Here is a 27,673-nt window from a genome sequence, read left to right as displayed (position 1 = left end):
CTGGCAAATGTTGGCGTATGTCGTCCGGCGCTGTCTGCCCGTCTTAGTGAAGGTGTGTTCGCCTTCGGAGCTGCGTGAAAAAAGCCACCCGGCCTCTTCGCGTAAACTTCCCTTAACCACTCGCTCATCTTTTCTTCATCCATCCATCCCTTCGAGTTAGCTTTTATGATGACGCCGGCTGGAAAGGTCTCTTTTGGCAAGGTCTTCCTTTTGAATATCACCATGGGTGGAAGTTAGCATGGCAAGCTAGAACCACAGTGAAGGATGACTTCTCATTCCCTGTGGTGCGAATATTCACCGTACGTGCTCCCGTTCCACAGTGCGGTTCACAGGAATATCAGTTGCTGTGAAATACGGTAGTAATCCGTGTGCGGATGGAGAGATTGCGTCTTTTTATGAACCGGATCCTTGTCGCTTAGTAGGAGCCATTTTGTGGTCTTTACAGATGTAAACAGGAAATGAAACGTACGGTGATATCCGCGCGTTTTTTCTTCTTCTTCCGGGGGCGGGTGGTTGCTTACAGTAGAAGAAGAAGCGCTTCCTGTTCTATGGGGGCGGGTGCTTTCCTTGGCGGTTGCTTGCGTAGAAGAAGAAGCGCTTCCTGTTCTACCGGGAAAAAAGATGGCGGCTGTTTACCGAAGTTGCGAGATCGAAACTTTATGAAAATGAATCGTAATAAAGCGCACCGGGTTATAAGGCGCACTGTCAGCTTTTGAGAAAATGTGTGGTTTTTAGGTGCGCCTTATAGTGCGGAAAATACGGTACACATCTAAATAAATAGCCGCATACGTAAGCCTGGAGATACCTTCTGCTTTGGAAAGCAAGGTTCTGCCTTTTAAGGATCAATCTCTCTGTAGCCATTGGTTAAATCTTTTCTTGGTTTTAACTACAATTGGATTAAAGTTCAAAACTGATCTAGAACTCTGATTTTTAGTAATAAGTATTCCTAGGTAATTAATACTCTCCCTAATTGGAAGTTTACATATAGACAGCATCTCACAGCATTTCACACTTATTCACATTTAAATGGAGACCAGAAGCCAACGAGAAAACATGAATCACATCCAAGGCAAGAGGAATTTGAGAAGAGTCCTTCAAAAAGTGTTGTGTCAGATAGTTATTTCTCTGTCGAATATAGACATCCCTTTAAATGACTACTTTTTATATACAAACCCTGTTTCCAAATGAGTTGGGAAATTGTGTTAGATGTAAATATAAACGGAATACAATGATTTGCAAATCATTTTCAACCCATATTCAGTTGAATATGCTACACAGACAACATATTTGATGTTCAAACTGATAACCTTTTTTTTTTTGCATAAAATCATTAACTTTAGAATTTGATGCCAGCAACACGTGACAAAGAAGTTGGGAAAGGTGGCAATAAATACTGATAAAGTTGAGGAATGCTCATCAAACACTTATTTGGAACATCCCACAGGTGAACAGGCAAATTGGGAACAGGTGGGTGCCATGATTGGGTATAAAAGTAGATTCCATGAAATGCTCAGTCATTCACAAACAAGGATGGGGCGAGGGTCACCACTTTGTCAACAAATGCGTAAGCAAATTGTTGAACAGTTTAAGAATTTCTTTCTCAACCAGCTATTGCAAGGAATTTAGGGATTTCACCATCTACGGTCCGTAATATCATCAAAGGGTTCAGAGAATCTGGAGAAATCACCGCACGTAAGCAGCTAAGCCCGTGACCTTCGATCCCTCAGGCTGTACTGCATCAACAAGCGACGTCAGTGTGTAAAGGATATCATCACGTGGGCTCAGGAACACTTCACAAACCCACTGTCAGTAACTACAGTTGGTCGCTACATCTGTAAGTGCAAGTTAAAACTCTCCTATGCAAGGCGAAAACCGTTTATCAACAACACCCAGAAACGCCGTCGGCTTCGCTGGGCCTGAGCTCATCTAAGATGGACTGATACAAAGTGGAAAAGTGTTCTGTGGTCTGACGAGTCCACATTTCAAATTGTTTTTGGAAACTGTGGACGTTGTGTCCTCCGGACCAAAGAGGAAAAGAACCATCCGGATTATTATAGGCGCAAAGTTGAAAAGCCAGCATCTGTGATGGTATGGGGGTGTATTAGTGCCCAAGACATGGGTAACTTACACATCTGTGAAGGCGCCATTAATGCTGAAAGGTACATACAGGTTTTGGAGCAACATATGTTGCCATTCAAGCAACGTTACCATGGACGCCCCTGCTTATTTCAGCAAGACAATGCCAAGCCACGTGTTACATCAACGTGGCTTCATAGTAAAAGAGTGCGGGTACTAGACTGGCCTGCCTGTAGTCCAGACCTGTCTCCCATTGAAAATGTGTGGCGCATTATGAAGCCTAAAATACCACAACGGAGACCCCCGGACTGTTGAACAACTTAAGCTGTACATCAAGCAAGAATGGGAAAGAATTCCACCTGAGAAGCTTCAAAAATGTGTCTCCTCAGTTCCCAAACATTTACTGAGTGTTGTTAAAAGGAAAGCCCATGTAACACAGTGGTGAACATGCCCTTTCCCAACTACTTTGGCACGTGTTGCAGCCATGAAATTCTAAGTTAATTATTTGCCAAAAAAAATTAAGTTTATGAGTTTGAACATGAAATATCTTGTCTTTGTAGTGCATTCAATTGAATATGGGTTGAAAAGGATTTGCAAATGATTGTATTCTGTTTATATTTACATCTAACACAATTTCCCAACTCATATGGAAACGGGGTTTGTAATTGGGTTGCTAACAAACCTAGAAATAGGACAACCTTGCCGTATCACACCTTGTATTTGGAACCTTGGAGATGTACCAGTTTTTAACTTTATTGAACTATTACCATTGCAGTACAAAGTCTTAATTGTTTTTTGTAAAAAATTGCCAAATGTGTCAAGTGTCTTGAAGATAAATTCATGTTCGATCGAGTCAAAAGCTTTGTAGAAGTCCAAGAAAAGAAGGAAGCTTTCATCATGAATGACCTCTGGGTAATCCACTATGTCAAGTACAAGCCTGATATTATTCCGTATGTGCTCCATCTCATAAATCATAAATGATATTATTCCATATGTGCTCCCTCTCATAAATCATAAATGATATTATTCCATATGTGACTCCCTCTCATAAATCCTGACTGTGTCTCATCAATGATGTCATCCAGAACCATTTTTAAATGTTTAGCTACAATCTTATAGTCATTGTTTAGAAGGCTAATGATCAATGACTTTGTTAGGTTTGGGTGTAAGTATATATGTTTTTGGGTATAAGAATATATGTTTTTGGGTATATGTAAATATGTTTTTGGGTGTAAGTATATATGTTTTTGGGTATATGTATATATGTTTTTGGGTGTAAGTATATATGTTTTTGGGTATATGTATATATGTTTTTGGGTGTAAGTATATATGTTTTCGGGTATAAGGCTAATGAGGCCTTGTGTTAAAGTTGGAGGAAGGACACCTGTATTAATACTTTCACAATACTCCTAGTAAGAAGAGAGCTTGTTCCTCTGAAAATATTTGATATAATTCAGATGTAATACCATCCACTATAGGAGATTTGTTATGAATTAAGATATTAATTGATTGCACTACTTCCTTGAGACATATTGGACGCTCACATAATTCTTGGTCAGCTGTGCTGATTGATTGAGTTTCAGTTAAGTCTTCCATAAAACAAACAGCATCACTTTCACAGTATTGACTGTTGTATCATTTTTGTCAAATTGAGAACAATAATTTGCAATCTGTTTTGCATCGTTGCAAACCAAATCGTTTATTTCCAGTTTATCAAAGTTGTTGTTTTGAGCCTGCCATGTTTCTAAACGAAAGAAATACACAGAATTTAGTTCACCTTCCTCCAACCATTGTTTCCTAGATCTTACAAAGACTCCTTCTGCTTTCCATTGATACTTTTTGTACGTCTTGTTTATTTTGGCTTTCTTAGAAACTTTCTTTTTCTTCTGCTGACATATTATCTGACATATAATGCAGTAATGATGGAAATCACATTTTCTTCCTCAGATAGCTTTTTCTTAGCTAGATTACCGGTACTGCAATATTTTCTAATAAATGTACCTACCTCATAATTAAGGAGTTCCCAAATACTACAATAAATGTTTTGGGTCTTGGCTTTATTCTAAAAAAAATTTATTAGATCTTTAATTCTCATTTTAACTGCTTCATGACATAAAAGTGAACTATTGAGTTTCCAGTATGAGTTCTTACACTGTAAAAAATAAAATCCTATTTTTATGGTTAATTTACTTTAAATTCCTACTGTAATTTTTCTATTTTTTTAAAATAGTTTATAAAACTGTAGAATTGAAGACATTATCTGTAAATAAACAATCCGCCTGTTATTTTAAGTAATATGCCAGTAATGACAAACTAGGTATATTTCTATTTTTTTTTACAGAAAAATACCAAATTAATTATACATAGCATTTTCTGTTTTCTTAAATAATTTTCAAATTCATGAAAAATTACAGTAATTATCTTTCATTAAATATGTAGCTTGTTATATAAAAGTCTATGTCCATACTAACAATAAAGGTATTTTTCTGCAGAACTGTTTGCATCATCACTTTATTAAAGGTGGTTGATCTTAACAATTCAGAAAAAAATCTGTAAAATAATGGTATTTTTCTGTGGAACTGACAGCATTGTCACTTCATTAAAGGTGTTTGATCATAATAATTTGGAAAAACTCTGTAGAATGAAGGTATTTTTCTGCAGAACAGTTTGCATCGTCACTTTATTAAAGGTGGTTGACCTTTATAATTGAGTAAAAATCTGTAAAATTACAATATTTTTCCGCAAAACGTTTCATTAAAATTTCTGTAAATATAATGTCTTTGATCATTATTTGGTTTACAATGTTTTACTTTAATTTTATGGTTCTCGTTTGGCAGTCGTAGATGACCGTTTTTTTTACAGAATTTTTTTTTACAGTGTAGGACAATGGTGAAAGGGATGTAGAGAGATGTGAATCTGCATGATCAGTCAAAGCAGTGGAGAGAACTTGAACAGTAACACTGTCTTGCAGTGCGTTACAAATGAACCACATGTCTATTCTAGATTTTCTTGAGCCTGACTTATTTGACCAGGTGAAGGATTTCTTTTCAGGATTTTTAGATCTCCAGGCATCAATGAAATCAAGCCTTTGCATTAGTAACTTTAAATTTGAGCTGACACTATTTTGAGAGGCTGGTGGCCATCTCTCAAGTGACTTGCCAAGGACAGTGTTGACACTAAGTATAGAAGCATTTGCAATGTACAATTTTATTTTACACCTCACTAAATCTTCCACCTCACTATATCAAATATTATTGTCAGGCACTGAGTTGTATCCATCAATGTTAGCAACTATAAAGTTAGTTGTCTGAATCTCAAAAACCTGACAAATATAATGGGCCTTTTTATCATAGTCACTGTGATGCAATACAACCCTGTAATAGTGTTTTGGAGTGTGCCAACTCCACTGTGATGCACAACAGCAATTTACAGTCATAGGCTCACACAAATTCAGTAAATCATTTAAATTTGGAGCACAGCGTCATCATTTTCACAGCTTTTTGGTTGTTAGAGGTAGAGAGTGTTTTAACGTAATGATTGATTGATTGATTGAAACTTTTATTAGTAGATTACCGTATTTTCCGCACTATAAGGCGCACCGGATTATTAGCCGCACCTTCAATGAATTACATATTTCATAACTTTGTCCACCAATAAGCCGCCCCGGATTATAAGCCGCGCCTACGCTGCGCTAAAGGGAATGTCAAAAAAACAGTCAGATAGTTCAGTCAAACTTTAATAATATATTGAAAACCAGCGTTCTAACAACTCTGTCCCAAAATGTACGCAAATGTGCAATCACAAACATAGTAAAATTCAAAATGGTGTAGAGCAATAGCAACATAATGTTGCTCGAACGTTAATGTCACAACACACAAAATAAACATAGCGCTCACCTTCTGAAGTTATTCTTCATTCGTAAATCCTTCGAATTCTTCGTCTTCGGTGTCCGAATTGAAAAGTTGCGCAAGCGTGGGATCCAAAAATGGCCGGCTCCGTCTCGTCGAAGTCATCGGAGTCAGTGTCGCTGTTGTTCTGTGAATCCTGCCTTCCGGAAAGCTCGGACCACAGTTGTGACCGAAATATCTGCCCAGGCATTTACGATCCACTGGCAAATGTTGGCGTATGTCGTCCGGCGCTGTCTGCCCGTCTTAGTGAAGGTGTGTTCGCCTTCGGAGCTGTGTGAAAAAAGCCACCCGGCCTCTTCGCGTAAACTTCCCTTAACCACTCGCTCATCTTTTCTTCATCCATCCATCCCTTCGAGTTAGCTTTTATGATGACGCCGGCTGGAAAGGTCTCTTTTGGCAAGGTCTTCCTTTTGAATATCACCATGGGTGGAAGTTAGCATGGCAAGCTAGAACCACAGTGAAGGATGACTTCTCATTCCGTGGTGCGAATATTCACCGTACGTGCTCCCGTTCCACAGTGCGGTTCACAGGAATATCAGTTGCTGTGAAATACGGTAGTAATCCGTGTGCGGATGGAGAGATTGCGTCTTTTTATGAACCGGATCCTTGTCGCTTAGTAGGAGCCATTTTGTGGTCTTTACAGATGTAAACAGGAAATGAAACGTACGGTGATATCCGCGCGTTTTTTCTTCTTCTTCCGGGGGCGGGTGGTTGCTTAAAGCGCTTCCTGTTCTATGGGGGCGGGTGCTTTCCTTGGCGGTTGCTTGCGTAGAAGAAGAAGCGCTTCCTGTTCTACCGGGAAAAAAGATGGCGGCTGTTTACCGAAGTTGCGAGATCGAAACTTTATGAAAATGAATCGTAATAAAGCGCACCGGGTTATAAGGCGCACTGTCAGCTTTTGAGAAAATGTGTGGTTTTTAGGTGCGCCTTATAGTGCGGAAAATACGGTACACAGTACAGTACATATTCCGTACAATTGACCACTAAATGGTAACACCCGAATAAGTTTTTCAACTTGTTTAAGTCGGGGTCCACTTAAATTGATTCATGATACAGATATATACTATCTTCATAATACAGTCATCACACAAGATAATCATCAGAGTATACACATTGAATTATTTACATTATTTACAATCCGGGGTGTGGGATATGGAGGGGGGTGGGGGGTGGGGGGGTTTAGGTTTGGTTGGTATCAACACTTCAGTCATCAACAATTGCATCATCAGAGAAATGGACATTGGAACAGTGTAGGACTGACTTGGTAGGATATGTACAGCAAGTAGTGGACACGGAGAGAGAGATCAGAAATTATAAGAAAACGTGTCTACATTTGATTATTTACAATCCGAAGAGGTATGACGAGGAAGGGGAAGGGAGGGGAGGGTGTTAGTTTAGGGTTGAAGTTGCCTGGAGGTGTACTATTATTGCGGTTTTGAAGGAGGATGGAGATGGATTTTATAGACTAGGCTCAGTGCAAGTTGTTTTACTCGTAGAGTAACGTAGAGTACTAATTATTTTTTAAAGGCACAAAAAACAGGTCGGGTATTGAGAAACTTACATTTATGAATGTAAAACTTAGCCAACAACATCATATTAATATTCCTGCGTTGCATCATTGCGTTACATCCGACGATATTGGATGACGTCACAAATCAAGCGTCCACTCGCGTTGTTACTGCCCCGGTGGGCGTGACTTCAAGGGGCGTGTCTTTTTGTAAACCAAATGTCAAAAAGGCCATGCTCACCTCTTACGTTCTAAAAATAATCATAAAAACGATCACCATCAAATAAAATTGAAATAAACAGCCTGAAAATTAAATACAATTATTTACTTTTATTTGATTCTAGTGTCATCCCTCGCGCATGTTTCTTGTTTTTTATTTAATTTGTTTCCTGCTATTTGTTTGTCATTTACGTCTGTGTGTTACAAACTATTTGGTTGTCATTATTTTAATTGTTTAATGTTATCAAAATAAAATACAAATAAAACCTATCCACCACGCATGCGCGAAGAAACGTCACTTCCTGGGCTTGCAATATTACGTGCTGTGATAGATGAATGTTTTATTAATGTTTTGTCCAAAACGAATAGCTTGCGTACTAGTAAAAAAAATACACTAAACGAAGGTTTGCTTAAAATAAAAAATTCAAACATACACATAAATAAATAAATAATTAAAATAAATAGCTCGGCGCTTGTAAATGACGTCACCAGGCACACATCCGACCTGTCCTTGAGGCTGACAAGATGGTTGCTTACTGGAGACAAGCAGGACTGAGGTGAATAAGGATAAATACTGTTAAATATCACCACTTTATTATGTGACATTGTCTACTTTCTCAATGAAAAAGTGTTGAGTTGGCCTTATGTCGTACTGCTTAGACGAAGCAGTGCTGGGTAGCTAATGCTAATGCTAGTCACCCTAGCCGCACTTTCGTCATTTATTGTTTGTACTTTTGACGCTGCTTTATTCCCGCTAACAATGCTGCTTATTCCCGCTAACACGCCGCCGTCAAAAGTTCCATGCTTAGTTAATAAAGGCGGTCATTTAATATTTGTCCTTTAGCATGCTGCTAACAGAGTGTTGTTTTGCAGCTACATTCGCTTCTCGGCCATCTGCGCAGGCGCCGTGCGGGCTGCCCTCAAGCCGCAGGCCCAGAGTGTAGCGATGAAGGCCGCAGAGGCCAGCGTCAAAGTCGTCAAACCCAAAACATCATGTAAGTACACTCCAACTCTTGTTTTGTCAACAAAACGTCATGTAAGTACACTCCAGCTGTTGTTTTGTCAACAAAACGTCATGTAAGTACACTCCAGCTGTTGTTTTGTCAACAAAACGTCATGTAAGTACACTCCAGCTGTTGTTGTGTCAACAAAACATCATGGAAGTACACTCCAACTGTTGTTTTGTCAACAAAACATCATGGAAGTACACTCCAGCTGTTGTTTTGTCAACAAAACATAATGTAAGTGCACTCCAACTGTTGTTGTGTCAACAAAACATCATGGAAGTACACTCCAACTGTTGTTGTGTCAACAAAACATCATGGAAGTACACTCCAACTGTTGTTGTGTCAACAAAACATCATGGAAGTACACTCCAACTGTTGTTTTGTCAACAAAACATCATGGAAGTACACTCCAGCTGTTGTTTTGTCAACAAAACGTCATGTAAGTACACTCCAGCTGTTGTTTTGTCAACAAAACGTCATGTAAGTACACTCCAACTGTTGTTTTGTCAACAAAACATCATGGAAGTACACTCCAACTGTTGTTTTGTCAACAAAACATCATGTAAGTACACTCCAACTGTTGTTGTGTCAACAAAACATCATGGAAGTACACTCCAACTGTTGTTGTGTCAACAAAACATCATGGAAGTACACTCCAACTGTTGTTGTGTCAACAAAACATCATGTAAGTACACTCCAACTGTTGTTTTGTCAACAAAACATCATGTAAGTACACTCCAACTGTTGTTGTGTCAACAAAACATCATGGAAGTACACTCCAACTGTTGTTGTGTCAACAAAACATCATGGAAGTACACTCCAACTGTTGTTGTGTCAACAAAACATCATGGAAGTACACTCCAACTGTTGTTTTGTCAACAAAACATCATGGAAGTACACTCCAACTGTTGTTGTGTCAACAAAACATCATGGAAGTACACTCCAACTGTTGTTGTGTCAACAAAACATCATGGAAGTACACTCCAACTGTTGTTGTGTCAACAAAACATCATGGAAGTACACTCCAACTGTTGTTGTGTCAACAAAACATCATGGAAGTACACTCCAGCTGTTGTTTTGTCAACAAAACATCATGGAAGTACACTCCAGCTGTTGTTTTGTCAACAAAACATCATGGAAGTACACTCCAACTGTTGTTGTGTCAACAAAACATCATGGAAGTACACTCCAGCTGTTGTTTTGTCAACAAAACATCATGGAAGTACACTCCAGCTGTTGTTTTGTCAACAAAACATCATGGAAGTACACTCCAACTGTTGTTGTGTCAACAAAACATCATGGAAGTACACTCCAACTGTTGTTTTGTCAACAAAACATCATGGAAGTACACTCCAGCTGTTGTTTTGTCAACAAAACGTCATGTAAGTACACTCCAGCTGTTGTTTTGTCAACAAAACGTCATGTAAGTACACTCCAACTGTTGTTTTGTCAACAAAACATCATGTAAGTACACTCCAACTGTTGTTTTGTCAACAAAACATCATGTAAGTACACTCCAACTGTTGTTGTGTCAACAAAACATCATGGAAGTACACTCCAACTGTTGTTGTGTCAACAAAACATCATGGAAGTACACTCCAACTGTTGTTGTGTCAACAAAACATCATGGAAGTACACTCCAACTGTTGTTGTGTCAACAAAACATCATGGAAGTACACTCCAACTGTTGTTGTGTCAACAAAACATCATGGAAGTACACTCCAACTGTTGTTGTGTCAACAAAACATCATGTAAGTACACTCCAACTGTTGTTTTGTCAACAAAACGTCATGTAAGTACACTCCAGCTGTTGTTTTGTCAACAAAACATCATGTAAGTGCACTCCAACTGTTGTTTTGTCAACAAAACATCATGTAAGTACACTCCAACTGTTGTTGTGTCAACAAAACATCATGGAAGTACACTCCAACTGTTGTTGTGTCAACAAAACATCATGGAAGTACACTCCAACTGTTGTTTTGTCAACAAAACATCATGGAAGTACACTCCAGCTGTTGTTTTGTCAACAAAACGTCATGTAAGTACACTCCAACTGTTGTTTTGTCAACAAAACATGGAAGTACACTCCAACTGTTGTTTTGTCAACAAAACATGGAAGTACACTCCAACTGTTGTTTTGTCAACAAAACTAATGGAAGTACACTCCAACTGTTGTTTTGTCAACAAAACTAATGGAAGTACACTCCAACTGTTGTTTTGTCAACAAAACATCATGGAAGTACACTCCAACTGTTGTTTTGTCAACAAAACATTCTTATCAGTTTTACCAGGGTTGTCCAAACTTTTTGACATTTGGCTTAAAAAACTTTGCTGGGATCTGAAAGCGGGCTGCATATTATTATGATGATATGATGGATGAATAATCAATAATTATTATAATTGGTTATTGAGAGTATGTGAAAGTTCGACTCCTACCTTGTCTACTCCGTGACGATCTCCTTAAGGTTTTTTCATCAGAAATATCAAGCAGCAAATGCACCAAACATGACTTGGTGTGGAGAGTGTTTTGCCTTTTTCCCATCATCCCTTGTAAATGGGTGTCATTTTGTTTTGGAATGTGGTTTGGATGTTTTTTTATAATATCCTCAAAGTTCAACAAGCAGGTTGTGTTGTGTGTGACCATGTTTGTTGAATTTTCATGCTGGTAGATTTTTTTTCCTGCGCCATGACGAGGGAAGGTTGTGTGGATTGGGTCATATACATTTTTTTTTTCTTCCTGCACTATGACTAGGAAAGGTTGTGTGGATCAAGTCATATAAGTAGATTGTTTTTCTACACCATGACTAGGGAAGGTTGTGTGGATTGGGTCATATACGTAGATTTCTTTCCTGCACCATGACTAGGAAAGGTTGTGTGGATTGGGTCATATAAGTAAATATTGTGCTACATCTTCTTGAAAGTACAATGAATGGCAGAGTTACTTTTGTTGGCCACCAGTTGGCATCAATCAGACCACTGGATAGTAGGGTATGATAATGCTACACCGCTCCCAGTCAAAATTGTTTATGAACTTCTGCCGTCTCGCGGACCAAATTTGGACACCCCTGGGTTATACGATAAAATGTAGATTGGAACAATCTAATTTACACCAATATTGTTTGTTTGTGTGTGCAGGATGTGACGTCTGCCTACTTCCTGTCCTGTGAGCGTCAGCTGACCTTTCTATTTCCTGTCCCTTAGTTGTCATTAAAGTAGATGAATGGCAAAGTACTTTTCTTCTATTGTTGCTATTTAACACACCTTGACAGAAATGTTATATAAGCATCCGCCTAATAGATTTGATTGAAAATGAGTTTAGTAGATGAAAAGAAGAAATAATCACTATATCAATAAAACATTGATTACAACACTAGAGGGTTTTAACTAAAGGAACAATCAATACAGTCCTCATGAAATATAATCTTGCATCTTATTGCAACATTCTTCCAAATGTTTTCATGATTCATATTTCATTGTCATTTGATTTAATTGCTCAATGTTATTCAATATTTGGTGGCCTAACGAGGTTGCTGAAATCAAAGAAGTGTTTTTAATCCAAATATCGTGACAAAAATGACCCAGTAGACGGGGTACATGGATCATTAAGTTTTATTATTCAACTGAAATAGAAGAAACGAGTAATGATGATGGACTCGTTCAGACAGCAAACATCACAGCGCCTCTGCTGGTTGCAGTCAAGAATTACACGCAACATGACCTCTCATTAGGAAGTGCATCCTAATTACACACACATGCAATCACTTAGTCATGTTAGTAACAGGTAAGTATCATGTAACAGGGTAGTAACATGGAATTAACAGGTTAGTAACACTTAAGTTACAAGTTATTAACATGAAACAAATGTAACTCGTTAGTAACATGGAACTACAGGCTAACAGAACGAACAGGTTAGTAACTTGAAAGTAAAAGGTTAGTAACATGAAACTAACAAGTTACAGGTTAATAACATGTTAGTCATGGTTATAAACATGAAACTACTCTGGTAACGGGTTAGCAACATGAAACAACTAACAGTTTAACAGAACTAACTGGTAAGTAACATTAGGAACACAGTTACAGGTTAATAACATTAAACTAACATGTTAGTAAAGCATTAGTAATATGAAACTAACAAGATAGTAGCACGTTAGTGCCAAGTTACTGGTTAGTAACATGTAACTAAAAGGGTTGTTACAAGTTAGCTATAGGTTAGGAACATTAAACAAACATGTTAGTACCGCATTAGCAACATGTAACAGGTTAGCAATATGACACTAACAAGATGGTAATGCGTTAAGTTACAGATTAGTAACACGTTACCTGCTAGTAACAAAAAAAACTTAACAGGATACATTAAACTAACAAGATGGTAACACAGTTACAGGTTAGTAAGATGTAAATTACAGGTTAGTAACACAAGTTAGTAACGTAACTAACAAGTTAGTAACATAACATGTAACAAGTTAGTAACATGTAATTAATCTGTAACATGTTAGTAACGCGTAAGGCAAAGAGTTGAAGAAAGGGAGACAATTGGACGTTTGTGTGGTGTAGCTTGCTAGCTGTCCTTCTTTTCTCTGGTCATCTTGATCATGGTCTCTGGCGAGCGGTAGAGGAAAATGAGCTTCTCAAAGAGTGTGTGTTCCAGCTCCATCTCGCCCGTCTCGCGCACCACAAAGATGTCTGTGCACAGCTTGAGGACACGGTCCACACACGGCAGCTCCTCAAACATGATGGAGCGGGAGATGCCGTTGAAGAACTCTCGCACGAATTTACCGATGACCAAGACCACCGACATGTAGAGACCCACGATGCTGGGGGAGGGGTTAGAGAGTCAGCTGGGATTGGCCCTCGACCAATATCTGTCTAGTCAACACATGACTCATTATTTTCTTATACAGTAGATGACAGAAGCACTTCAATGTTTTACTGTAAAAACCCGAGTCAAAGATCCTCTATATGAGGCGAGAGCTGTGCTGACTAAATGTAAAAATCCTAGTCAAAGATCCTCTATATGAGGCGAGAGCTCTGCTGACTAAATGTAAAACGCTAGTCAAAGATCCTCTATATGAGGCGAGAGTTCTGCTGACTTACTGTAAAATCCCGAGTCAAAGATCCTCTATATGAAGCGAGAGCTCTGCTGACTAAATGTAAAAACCCTAGTCAAAGATCCTCTTTATGAGGCGAGAGTTCTGCTGACTTACTGTAAAATCTCTAGTCAAAGATCCTCTATATGAGGCGAGAGCTCTGCTGACTAAATGTAAAAACCCTAGTCAAAGATCCTCTGTATGAGGCGAGAGTTCTGCTGACTTACTGTAAAATCCCTAGTCAAAGATCCTCTATATGAGGCGAGAGCTCTGCTGACTAAATGTAAAAACCCTAGTCAAAGATCCTCTATATGAGGAGAGAGTTCTTCTGACTAAATGTAAAAACGCTAGTCAAAGATCCTCTATATGAGGGGAGAGCTTTGCTGACTAAATGTAAAAGCCCGAGTCAAAGATCCTCTATATGAGGCAAGAGCTGTCATGTGACCTACCCGTGTCCAGCCAGGAAGCCCAGAGATGCGGGGCTGACCTTGTCGTTGAAGACTGTGATCTCGATGCTGCGACACTTGTGATTGGACGAGAGCGGAGAGGGCGGGCACTCCTGCAGAAGCCACCATTGGTCAGCTTCCTGCTGGGAGGAGCTGTTGACCTTCTGCAGTGACAATGTCAAAGGTCTGAAGAAGGACAGGACTTCTGGACGCTCCGTCGGCCCTGCAAGGAAGTAGTAGTACTAAGTACTTTAACTACTGTAGATCTTTTTAATTTTCCTGAAGGAATCAATAAAGTACTATCTATCTATCTAAGTATATGTAAGTATTTCAAAATACTTTCACGTAGTTCAAATTACATTCAAGTATTTTAAAGTACATTCAAGTATATTGAAGTAATAATAATATAAATAGAACACACTTGGGGACTATACACACAATAATAAACCTATTGTTAAAGTAATACCTTCTCACATTAGCTTATAGCTAGCATTAGCATGTAGCTAGCAATAGCTCATAGCTAAAATGAGCTTAAACCTAATATTAGTATATAGCTAGCATTAGCTAATAGCTATCATGAGCTTACAGCTAGCATTAGTTCATAGTTACTATTAGCATAAAACTAACATTAGCATAAAGCCAATGTTAGTTTATAGCTAATATTAGCATATAGCTAGCATTAGCGATAATGATAATAGTTTATGTATGTCAATATGTCAATGATAATACTTCATGTATGTCAATGATAATACTTCATGTATGTGAATGATAATACATGAAGTATTATCATTCACATACATGAAGTATGTCAATGTGGGAATGATAATACTTCATGTATGTCAACTTGTGAATGATAATACTTCATGTATGTGAATGATAATACTTCATGTATGTCAATATGTGAATGATAATACTTCATGTATGTCAATATGTGAATAACAATACTTCATGTATGTCAATGTGTGAATGATAATACTTCATGTATGTCAATGTGTGAATGATAATACATCATGTATGTGAATGATAATACTTCGTGTATGTCAATTTGTGAATGATAATACTTCATGTATGTGAATGCTAATACTTCATGTATGTCAATATGTGAATGATAATACTTCATGTATGTGAATGATGATACTTCATGTATGTCAATGTGTGAATGATAATACTTCATGTATGTAAATAATACATCATGTATATCAATGTGTGAATTATAATACATCATGTATGTGAATGATAATAGTTCATGTATGTCAATTTGTGAATGATAATACTTCATGTATGTGAATGATAATACTTAATGTATGTCAATGTGTGAATGATAATACTTCATGTATGTCAATATGTGAATGATAATACTTCATGTATGTGAATGATAATACTTCATGTATGTCAATGATAATACTTAATATATGTCAATATGTGAATGATAATACTTCATGTATGTGAATAATAATACTTCATGTATGTCAATATGTGAATGATAATACTTCATATATGTCAATATGTGAATGATAATACTTCATGTATGCCAATATGTGAATGATAATACTTCATGTATGTCAATATGTGAATGATAATACTTCATGTATGTCAATATGTGAATGATAATACATCATGTATGTGAATGATAATACTTCATGTATGTGAATGATAATACTTAATGTATGTCAATATGTGAATGATAATACTTCATGTATGTGAATGATAATACTTCATGTATGTCAATGTGTGAATGATAATACCTCATGTATGTGGATGATAATACTTCATGTATGTCAATGTGTGAATGATAATACTTCATGTATGTCAATATGTGAATGATAATACTTCATGTATGTCAATGATAATTCTTCATGTGTGTCAATATGTCAATGATAATACTTCATGTATGTCAATGATAATACTTCATGTATGTCAATGATAATACTTCATGTATGTCAATATGTCAATGATAATACTTCATGTATGTCAATGATAATTCTTCATGTATGTCAATATGTCAATGATAATACTTCATGTATGTCAATGATAATACTTCATGTATGTCAATGATAATACTTCATGTATGTCAATGATAATACTTCATGTATGTCAATATGTCAATGATAATACTTCATGTATGTGAATGATAATACATTAAGTATTATCATTCACATACATGAAGTATGTCAATGTGAGAATGCTAATACTTAATGTATGTCAATTTGTGAATGATAATACTTCATGTATGTGAATGATAATACTTCATGTATGTCAATATGTGAATGACAATACTTCATTTATGTGAATGATAATACTTCATGTATGTCAATGTGTGAATGATAATACTTCATGTATGTCAATGTGTGAATGATAATACATCATGTATGTGAATGATAATACTTCATGTATGTCAATTTGTGAATGATAGTACTTCATGTATGTGAATGATAATACTTCATGTATGTGAATGATAATAAATGAAGTATTATCATTCACATACATGAAGTTTGTCAATGTGGGAATGATAATACTTCATGTATGTCAATATGTGAATGATAATACTTCATGTATGTGAATGATGATACTTCATGTATGTCAATGTGTGAATGATAATACTTCATGTATGTAAATAATAATACTTCATGTATGTCAATGTGTTAATGATAATACATCATGTATGTGAATGATAATAGTTCATGAATGTCAATTTGTGAATGATAATACTTCATGTATGTGAATGATAATACTTAATGTATGTCAAAATGTCAATGATAATACTTCATGTATGTGAATGATAATACTTCATGTATGTCAATATGTGAATGATAATACTTCATGTATGTCAATGATAATACTTCATGTATGTCAATGTGTGAATGATAATACTTCATGTATGTCAATGTGTGAATGATAATACATCATGTATGTGAATGATAATACTTCATGTATGTCAATTTGTGAATGATAATACTTCATGTATGTGAATGCTAATACTTCATGTATGTCAATATGTGAATGATAATACTTCATGTATGTGAATGATGATACTTCATGTATGTCAATGTGTGAATGATAATACTTCATGTATGTAAATAATACATCATGTATGTCAATGTGTGAATTATAATACATCATGTATGTGAATGATAATAGTTCATGTATGTCAATTTGTGAATGATAATACTTCATGTATGTGAATGATGATACTTCATGTATGTCAATGTGTGAATGATAATACTTCATGTATGTCAATATGTGAATGATAATACTTCATGTATGTGAATGATAATACTTCATGTATGTCAATGATAATACTTAATATATGTCAATATGTGAATGATAATACTTCATGTATGTGAATAATAATACTTCATGTATGTCAATATGTGAATGATAATACTTCATATATGTCAATATGTGAATGATAATACTTCATGTATGTCAATATGTGAAAGATAATACATCATGTATGTGAATGATAATACTTCATGTATGTGAATGATAATACTTAATGTATGTCAATATGTGAATGATAATACTTCATGTATGTGGATGATAATACTTCATATATGTCAATGTGTGAATGATAATTCTTCATGTATGTCAATATGTGAATGATAATACTTCATGTATGTGAATGATAATACTTCATGTATGTCAATATGTGAATGATAATACCTCATGTATGTGGATGATAATACTTCATGTATGTCAATGTGTGAATGATAATACTTCATGTATGTCAATATGTGAATGATAATACTTCATGTATGTGAATGATAATTCTTCATGTATGTCAATATGTCAATGATAATACTTCATGTATGTCAATGATAATACTTCATGTATGTGAATGATAATACTTCATGTATGTGAATGATAATACTTCATGTATGTCAATATGTGAATGATAATACTTCATGTATGTGAATGATAATTCTTCATGTATGTCAATGATAATACTTCATGTATGTCAATGATAATACTTCATGTATGTGAATGATAATACTTCATGTATGTGAATGATAATACTTCATGTATGTCAATGATAATACATTAAGTATTATCATTCACATACATGAAGTATGTCAATGTGAGAATGCTAATACTTAATGTATGTCAATTTGTGAATGATAATACTTCATGTATGTGAATGATAATACTTCATGTATGTCAATATGTGAATGATAATACTTCATGTATGTGAATGATAAAACTTCATGTATGTCAATATGTGAATGACAATACTTCATGTATGTGAATGATAATACTTCATGTATGCCAATGTGTGAATGATAATACTTCATGTATGTCAATGTGTGAATGATAATACATCATGTATGTGAATGATAATACTTCATGTATGTCAATTTGTGAATGATAGTACTTCATGTATGTGAATGATAATACTTCATGTATGTGAATGATAATAAATGAAGTATTATCATTCACATACATGGAGTATGTCAATGTGGGAATGATAATACTTCATGTATGTCAATATGTGAATGATAATACTTCATGTATGTGAATGATGATACTTCATGTATGTCAATGTGTGAATGATAATACTTCATGTATGTAAATAATAATACTTCATGTATGTCAATGTGTTAATGATAATACATCGTGTATGTGAATGATAATAGTTCATGAATGTCAATTTGTGAATGATAATACTTCATGTATGTGAATGATAATACTTAATGTATGTCAAAATGTGAATGATAATACTTCATGTATGTCAATGATAATACTTCATGTATGTGAATGATAATACTTAATATATGTCAATATGTCAATGATAATACTTCATGTATGTGAATAATAATACTTCATGTCTGTCAATATGTGAATGATAATACTTCATGTATGTCAATATGTGAATGATAATACTTCATGTATGTCAATATGTGAATGATAATACTTCATGTATGTGAATGATAATACTTCATGTATGTCAATATGTGAATGATAATACTTCATGTATGTGAATGATAATACTTCATGTATGTCAATATGTGAATGATAATACATCATGTATGTGAATGATAATACTTCATGTATGTCAATATGTGAATGATAGTACATCATGTATGTGAATGATAATACTTCATGTATGTGGATGATAATACTTCATGTATGTCAATGTGTGAATGATAATACTTCATGTATGTCAATGATAAAACTTCCTGAACACAAATTGCATAAAAATATGTGATGTTAAACGATCAGATTTGAAATATTGATTGATAACACTTAATAATAATTATTGATGATAACACATACAAATAATGTATACAAAATATATAGAAATAAGAGTAAATTATTTGCATGCTTAATTTAAATTAACTTTAATAAAATAATATTTAATTGTGAAAGTCAGACAGAAACATTTTGTAATGTTTTACTTTCAGTTTGTGATTAAAAACTCTTAAGTAAAATATCACGTTTAATGCATCATGTATAATGTTTAATGTATCACATTTTCATAGTAATGTATCATGTTTAATGTTTATCATGTATAACATTTAATGTATCATGTATATTGCTTAATATTTACTGTATTACATATTATTTTTAATGTATAATGTCTACTGTATCATGTATGTTTGACGTGTCATGTAAATGTATCATCTTTAATATATATGTATTGTGTGTAGTGTATGATGCATTATTTTGATGTATTATGTATGTTTCATGTATAATGCTTAATGTTAATTGTATAATGTATTGTTATAATGCACCATGTATAATAATGTTTAATGCATCATGTATGTTTAATATGTAATGTATAATGTTTGAGGTATAACATTTATATATAATGTTTAATGTTTCATGTATGTATAATGCTTAATATGTAATGTATAATGTTTTATGTTTAATGTACAACATTTATATATATTTAATGTATCATCTATGTTGAATGTGTAATGTATCATGTTTAACGTTTGATGTATGTTTTATATGTAATGTATGATGTTTATTGTATAACGTTTATATATAATGTATCATCTATGTTTAATGTGTAAAGTTGAATGTGTAATGTATCATGTTTAATGTATAATGTTTAATATGTAATGTATGATGTTTATTGTATAATGTTTATATATAATGTATCATGTATGTTTAATGTGTAAAGTTTAATATGAATCATGTATATTTGATGTAAAATGTTTTATGTACCATGTATAATGTTGAATGTAACATGTATAATGTTTAATGTAACATGCATAATGTTTAAACTATAATGTTTAATATATCCTGTACAGTGTTTAACATATATGTTTATTGTTTAATGTACAATGTATAATGTATAAACTATGTATAATATATCCTGTATAATGATTAACATATAATATATAATGTTGTTTAATGTATCATGTATAATGCTTAATCTATATTTAATGTATCATGTATCATATTTAGTGTAAAATGTTTAATGTATCGTTTTAATATTTAATGTTTATCGCATAATGTTAAAAGAGTAATGTACACTATATAATGTTTATTGGTTAATGTATAATGTTTCATGCATCATACATAATGTTTAATGAATATTGTATCATGTATAATGTATATTGTTTAATGTATAATGTTTAATGAATATTGTATCATGTATAATGTTTATTGTTTAATGTATAATGTTTAATGAATATTGTATCATGTATAATGTTTATTGTTTAATGCAGACCTGGCCAGCTCGCGAGCCTCATGCGGCTCTTAACTGTTATGAGAGTAGCGTTTGTGTGTGTGTGGCCCTTTAAGATATGACAGCATGTGAGGTGAGTGACTTCAGTGAGTGGGTGGGCGAGAGAGGTGAGGGAGCGGTAACAGTGAGTGTGTGCAGGTGCTAGTAGCTTGGTGGATGGCTGCGTGCAATACACCAATAAAGTCACAAAGTTGCAACAAACCGCCGGCCTCGTCATTCACCCTGGAGTCCGGAGCTGTAAAGACCTACTGCCGGGTAAAGTGAAGGGTGTTACCCCCGAAGTACATCGGCCCTGGAGGAACGTCTCCCCTGCGCTCCTCGACTACGGTCTGGGAGCCGGAAGCAGGAAGGGTGTAACAACTCTATTAGTGCCTTAGTGTTTACCATCAAGTCTTTATTTTGACAGCCCCTCGCGGTAAACTTGTCTGAGTGCAAACTGAGGCAGTATTTGTCACTGATAAAACTTTTGGCGAATCAAAATTCATGACCAATAAAAACGTAATAAACGGGGACGGAAATTTGACCCGGCAAATATAAACAAAAGAAAACACTGTCGGAAAGCGATAATGGATCCAAAAAAAAAAAAAGCAAACCGGGCGGAAGACACGCGGGCTTCAGGAATTGCACGTCCTTTCTGATTTCAATGCGTAAAAAGACACACAAAGTGCGGTAACGCCAACACTGCTTGACAGTATAACAAAATAAGTCACACTTATATTCTGTAACATTCAGTTTTAGAAAAAGTGCAGACGTAGAAATATTCCAAATAACCTCTTGTATACAATGTAAACAAATAATGCCTCAAAACAAGTTAATTGTATTTCAACAAAACAGAGCAGACGAGCTCTCGCCCTGCGCAGCTGTTTTGTAGTGGCGATGTGGGCTTGTAGATCACTAATTGCCACAGATATATACCTTCCTGCTTTGCACACAGTGCATTCTGCTTCCCATGTGTCACGGCCAGGACCAAAACACGGATACCTTTTCTGCAAATCATCTGTGAAGTTGCATTTACGTTTCGGCATCTCTCTCTTTTTTGTCCTGTCTGTCTCTCCACATCTCTCTCTTGTGTTCTGTCTGTCTCTTGACTCTCTCGCGCTCTCGCTCTCTGTCTCTGCCCCTCCCTCACGAATGCTGCTGTGTGAGCTCGCCTCCACAATTTGTTTTGTTTTTAACCCGTTCTTAACCCTGGACGTACATTGAAAATACACGCAACCCTAACTCAAAATGCCGGACATTTGAGGCATTTAAGAAACCCCGCCCGGACAGCCCTGCAAAAGAGGACATGTCCAGGGAAAAGAGGACGGATGGTCAGTCTAACATAAGAAGAAGAAGCCGAAGCCGGTTTGAGTGACGTCAAACATGCATGTGCGTGAGATCACAGTAGTACCGTATTTTCCGCACTATAAGGCGCACCTAAAAACCACAATTTTTCTCAAAAGCTGACAGTGCGCCTTATAACCCGGTGCGCTTTATTACGATTCATTTTCATAAAGTTTCAGTCTCGCAACTTCGGTAAACAGCCGCCATCTTTTTTCCCGGTAGAACAGGAAGCGCTTCTTCTTCTACGCAAGCAACCGCCAAGGAAAGCACCCGCCCCCATAGAACAGGAAGCGCTTCACCCGCCCCCGGAAGAAGAAGAAAAAACGCGCGGATATCACCGTACGTTTCATTTCCTGTTTACATCTGTAAAGACCACAAAATGGCTCCTACTACGCGACAAGGATCCGGTTCATAAAAAGACGCAATCTCTCCATCCGCACACGGATTACTACCGTATTTCACAGCAACTGATATTCCTGTGAACTGCACTGTGGAACGGGAGCACGTACGGTGAATATTCGCACCACAGGGAATGAGAAGTCATCCTTCACTGTGGTTCTAGCTTGCCATGCTAACTTCCACCCATGGTGATATTCAAAAGGAAGACCTTGCCAAAAGAGACCTTTCCAGCCGGCGTCATCATAAAAGCTAACTCGAAGGGATGGATGGATGAAGAAAAGATGAGCGAGTGGTTAAGGGAAGTTTACGCGAAGAGGCCGGGTGGCTTTTTTCACACAGCTCCGAAGGCGAACACACCTTCACTAAGACGGGCAGACAGCGCCGGTCGACATACGCCAACATCTGCCAGTGGATCGTAAATGCCTGGGCAGATAGTTTCGGTCACAACTGTGGTCCGAGCTTTCCGGAAGGCAGGATTCACAGAACTGCTGCACAACAACAGCGACACTGAATCCGATGACTTCGACGAGGCGGAGCCGGCCATTTTTGGATCCCACGCTTGCGCAACTTTTCAATTCGGACACCGAAGACGAAGAATTCGAAGGATTTACGAATGAAGAATAACTTCAGAAGGTGAGCGCTATGTTTATTTTGTGTGTTGTGACATTAACGTTCGAGCAACATTATGTTGCTATTGCTCTACACCATTTTGAATTTTACTATGTTTGTGATTGCACATTTGCGTACATTTTGGGACAGAGTTGTTAGAACGCTGGTTTTCAATATATTATTAAAGTTTGACTGAACTATCTGACTGTTTTTTTGACATTCACTTTAGCGCAGCGTTTTTTTGACATTCACTTTAGCGCAGCGTAGGCGCGGCTTATAGTCCGGGGCGGCTTATTGGTGGACAAAATTATGAAATATGTAATTCATAGAAGGTGCGGCTAATAATCCGGTGCGCCTTATAGTGCGGAAAATACGGTAAACAATTTGTGACAAGTTTGCTCTCAAAATGGCAGGGGAAAAAAGCACAGCAAAACGAAAATATGAAGAAGAACACAGGACATTTTTAACAGAGTGGGAGAGTTTATATTTTTTTGTTGAACGTAATGGCAAGCCATTCTGCCTTATATGTCAGGCGTCATTAGCGCATTACAAAGCTTCAAATCTTCAGCGTCACAAGGAATGTCAGAAGTCCCACTAAGCAACATGCATAGTAAGAGAAAAAATATTATATTTTTGTTTGTGGACTTGGTTGAACTGAGAGTTTGTGTGTGTGTGAGACTGTGCACACAATGTTCATTGTTGAAAATAACTGGCCTGTGATCTTAGTACTGTCAGAGTCATATTGGTGTGTGACATTTACAATAAATCTGGCTGAGCAGAGGTCTGTGTGTGTGTGTGTGTGTGTGTGTGTGTGTGTGTGTGTGTGTGTGTGTGTGTGTGTGTGTGTGTGTGTGTGAGTGAGGAAGGGAAGGGGTGATGTTCATTTGTGCCTATGTGTAGGATGTGGCTCTTTCCAGTAACACAGTAAAAAAAAGTGTCTCTTAGTTTCTGACTGGTTGGCCACCCCTGGTTTAATGTATAATGTTTCATGAATGTTGTGTCGTGTATAATTTTTTATGTTTAATGAATATTCTGTCATGTATAATGTTTATTGTTTAATGTATAATGTTTATTGTTGAATGAATATTGTATAATGTATGAAGTTTGATGTTCAATAACAACACAATAGGAAGATGAATCATGCACCTATATAAATGTTTCATGTGTGTGACGCCATCTTCACTGACCCACGTCCATCCTGGTGGCCATCTTGGACTCTGCCCCTTTGGGTCCCCTCAGGAACTTTGGCAGCAGGGAGTTGATCATCCTAGGTTGGCGATACAGGAAGTGGTCATCATCTATTTGTTGATATCAAAGATGGTCTTTGGGAAGTATGGTGCAGATGTTGATATTAAACATGGTCTCTGGGAAGTATGGTGCAGATGTTGATATCAAACATGGTCTTTGGGAAGTATCGTGCAGATGTTGATATCAAACATGGTCTTTGGTAAGTATCATGCAGATGTTGATATCAAACATGGTCTCTGGGAAGTATCATGCAGATGTTGATATCAAACATGGTCTCTGGGAAGTATCGTGCTGATGTTGATATCAAAGATGGTCTTTGGGAAGTATGGTGCAGATGTTGATATCAAACATGGTCTTTTGGAAGTATGGTGCAGATGTTGATATCAAACATGGTCTTTTGGAAGTATGGTGCAGATGTTAATATCAAACATGGTCTTTGGGAAGTATCGTGCAGATGTTGATATCAAACATGGTCTCTGGGAAGTATTGTGCAGATGTTGATATCAAAGATGGCCTTTGGGAAATATCGTGCAGATGTTGATATCAAACATGAACTCTGGGAAGTATGGTGCAGATGTTGATATCAAACATGGTCTTTGGGAAGTATGGTGCAGATGTTGATATCAAACATGGTCTTTGGGAAGTATCGTGCAGATGTTGATATCAAACATGGTCTATGGAAAAGTATGGTGCAGATGTTGATATCAAAGATGGTCTTTGAGAAGTATCGTGCAGATGTTGATATCAAAGATGGTCTTTGGGAAGTATCGTTGCAGATGTTGATATCAAACATGGTCTTTGGGAAGTTTCATGCAGATGTTGATATCAAACATGGTCTCTGGGAAGTATGGTGCAGATGTTGAAATCAAAGATGGTCTTTGGGAAGTATCGTGCAGATGTTGATATCAAAGATGGTCTTTGGGCAGTGTGGTGCTGATGTTGATATCAAAGATGGTCTTTGAGAAGTATGGTGCAGATGTTGATATCTTTGGGCAGTATGGTGCAGATGTTAATATCAAAGATGGCGTGTGGGCAGTATGGTGCAGATGTTGATATCAAAGATGGTGTGTGGGCAGTACGGTACATATGTTGATATCAAAGATGGTGTGTGGGCAGTATGGTGCAGATGTTGATATCAAAGATGGTCTTTGGGAAGTATCGTTGCAGATGTTGATATCAAACATGGTCTTTGGGAAGTTTCATGCAGATGTTGATATCAAACATGGTCTCTGGGAAGTATCGTGCAGATGTTGATATCAAAGATGGTCTTTGGGAAGTTTCATGCAGATGTTGATATCAAACATGGTCTCTGGGAAGTATGGTGCAGATGTTGAAATCAAAGATGGTCTTTGGGAAGTATCGTGCAGATGTTGATATCAAAGATGGTCTTTGGGCAGTGTGGTGCTGATGTTGATATCAAAGATGGTCTTTGAGAAGTATGGTGCAGATGTTGATATCTTTGGGCAGTATGGTGCAGATGTTAATATCAAAGATGGCGTGTGGGCAGTATGGTGCAGATGTTGATATCAAAGATGGTGTGTGGGCAGTACGGTACATATGTTGATATCAAAGATGGTGTGTGGGCAGTATGGTGCAGATGTTGATATCAAAGATGGACTCACACGTGCTGGCTGCTGTCGCCCTTGAGCATGCGCAGGATTCCTTCCTTCAAGGTGTGGTCATCATACTTGACCGTGTGTTCTCCTGCACTCTTAGCATGCATGGAGATGGAAGCGTTCCTGTCAACAGTCAGGATGTCACTCAGGCTCTGATCTACTGAAGGTTTGCTTGTACTAAAACACGTGCAAACTAGTGAGCAGAGGATTGTGTCTGTTTAGTGATCAGGATAAGGAGTGTCCTCATGAATATGCAGATGATATGCTAATCATCGCAACACCGATAGGAGTAAATATAATGATTTAACAGGTGCAGTGTGATTTATCAAGACTGAAATTGTTCTGAAGCAATTTTGTGTCTTCATTTAGCACATCTGAGAAATTGTGCAGAAATATTTGTGAGAAAAGATCCTACTGCTTGTCAACATATAGACAGACAGTACTATTACTACTTGACTTTGTACACTAATAGTACACTCTATTTTATACTTTGTACACACTATTTTATACTTTGTACACACTATTTTATACTTTGTACACACTATTTTATACTTTGTACACACTATTTTATACTTTGTACACACTATTTTATACTTTGTAAACACTAATGGTTCACCCTATTTTACACTTTGCACACACTTATCGTACACACTATTTTATACTTTGTACACACTAATGGTACACACTATTTTATACTTTGTACACACTTATAGTACATGCTATTTTATACTTTGTACACACTATTTTATACTTTGTACACACTATTTTATACTTTGTACACACTAATATTACACAATATTTTATAGGTTGTACACACTAATAGTACAGAGTATTTTATAGGTTGTACACACTAATAGTACAGAGTATTTTGTAGATTGTACACACTTATAGTACACACTATTTTATACTTTGTACACACTAATAGTACGCAGTATTTTATAGATTGTACACAGTACTAGTACACAGAAGTGTAGAGTCCCAACTGTAGAGGGTCCATCATAGTGTGATGTACTAATAGTACACAGTATTGTACACAGCACTAGTACACAGATGTGTGTCGTACCACCTGTATAGGGTCCATCGTAGTGATGTAGTAATAGTACAGCGTATAGTACACAGGTGTAGTGTAGCACCACCTGTAGAGGGTCCATCATAGTGTGATGTACTGATAGTACACAGCATTGTACACAAGTGTAGTACCTGTAGAGGGTCCATCTTAGCGTGATGTACTAATAGTAAACAGGTGTGGTGTAGTACCTGTAGAAGGTCCATCGTAGTGATGTACTAATAGTACACAGGTGTGGTGTAGTACCTGTAGAAGGTCCATCGTAGTGATGTACTAATAGTACACAGGTGTGGTGTAGTACCTGTATAGGGTCCATCATAGTGATGTACTAATAGTACAGAGTATTGTATACAGATGTAGTGTAGTACCACCTGTAGAGGGTCCATCTTAGCATGGTGTACTAATAGTAGTAAAGTATTTTTAATTTTTTAATTTCAATTTTTTAAATCTTTCCTTTCTAATCAA

At 36.4% G+C, this 27,673-nt stretch overlaps 2 protein-coding genes across 2 annotated transcripts in view; one reads left to right on the top strand and one right to left on the bottom strand.

Annotated features, from left to right (window-relative positions):
- The first annotated feature begins 8,124 nt into the window (after positions 1 to 8,124).
- Positions 8,125 to 11,948, top strand: atp5f1e (ATP synthase F1 subunit epsilon). The gene is made up of 3 exons (XM_061985392.1): positions 8,125 to 8,267; positions 8,584 to 8,705; positions 11,853 to 11,948. Coding segments are annotated over exons 1-3 (156 nt in total). The 5' UTR covers positions 8,125 to 8,235; the 3' UTR covers positions 11,855 to 11,948.
- Positions 11,949 to 12,319: 371 nt separating this feature from the next.
- Positions 12,320 to 27,673, bottom strand: part of LOC133622628 (piezo-type mechanosensitive ion channel component 2) — a 177,838-nt gene continuing 162,484 nt past the window's right edge. The window contains exons 53-56 of the mRNA XM_072915846.1: positions 26,149 to 26,265; positions 24,466 to 24,545; positions 14,254 to 14,473; positions 12,320 to 13,531 (exon numbers count right to left, since the gene is read on the bottom strand). Of these exons, the coding sequence (XP_072771947.1) occupies positions 13,276 to 13,531; positions 14,254 to 14,473; positions 24,466 to 24,545; positions 26,149 to 26,265 (673 nt within the window). The 3' untranslated portion in view covers positions 12,320 to 13,275. The remainder of the gene's footprint in view (positions 13,532 to 14,253; positions 14,474 to 24,465; positions 24,546 to 26,148; positions 26,266 to 27,673) is intronic.

This window comes from Nerophis lumbriciformis, linkage group LG23 (genome assembly GCF_033978685.3).
Source record: "Nerophis lumbriciformis linkage group LG23, RoL_Nlum_v2.1, whole genome shotgun sequence".
Taxonomy (NCBI): domain Eukaryota; kingdom Metazoa; phylum Chordata; class Actinopteri; order Syngnathiformes; family Syngnathidae; genus Nerophis; species Nerophis lumbriciformis.
This window is presented reverse-complemented; position numbering and strand designations above follow the sequence as displayed.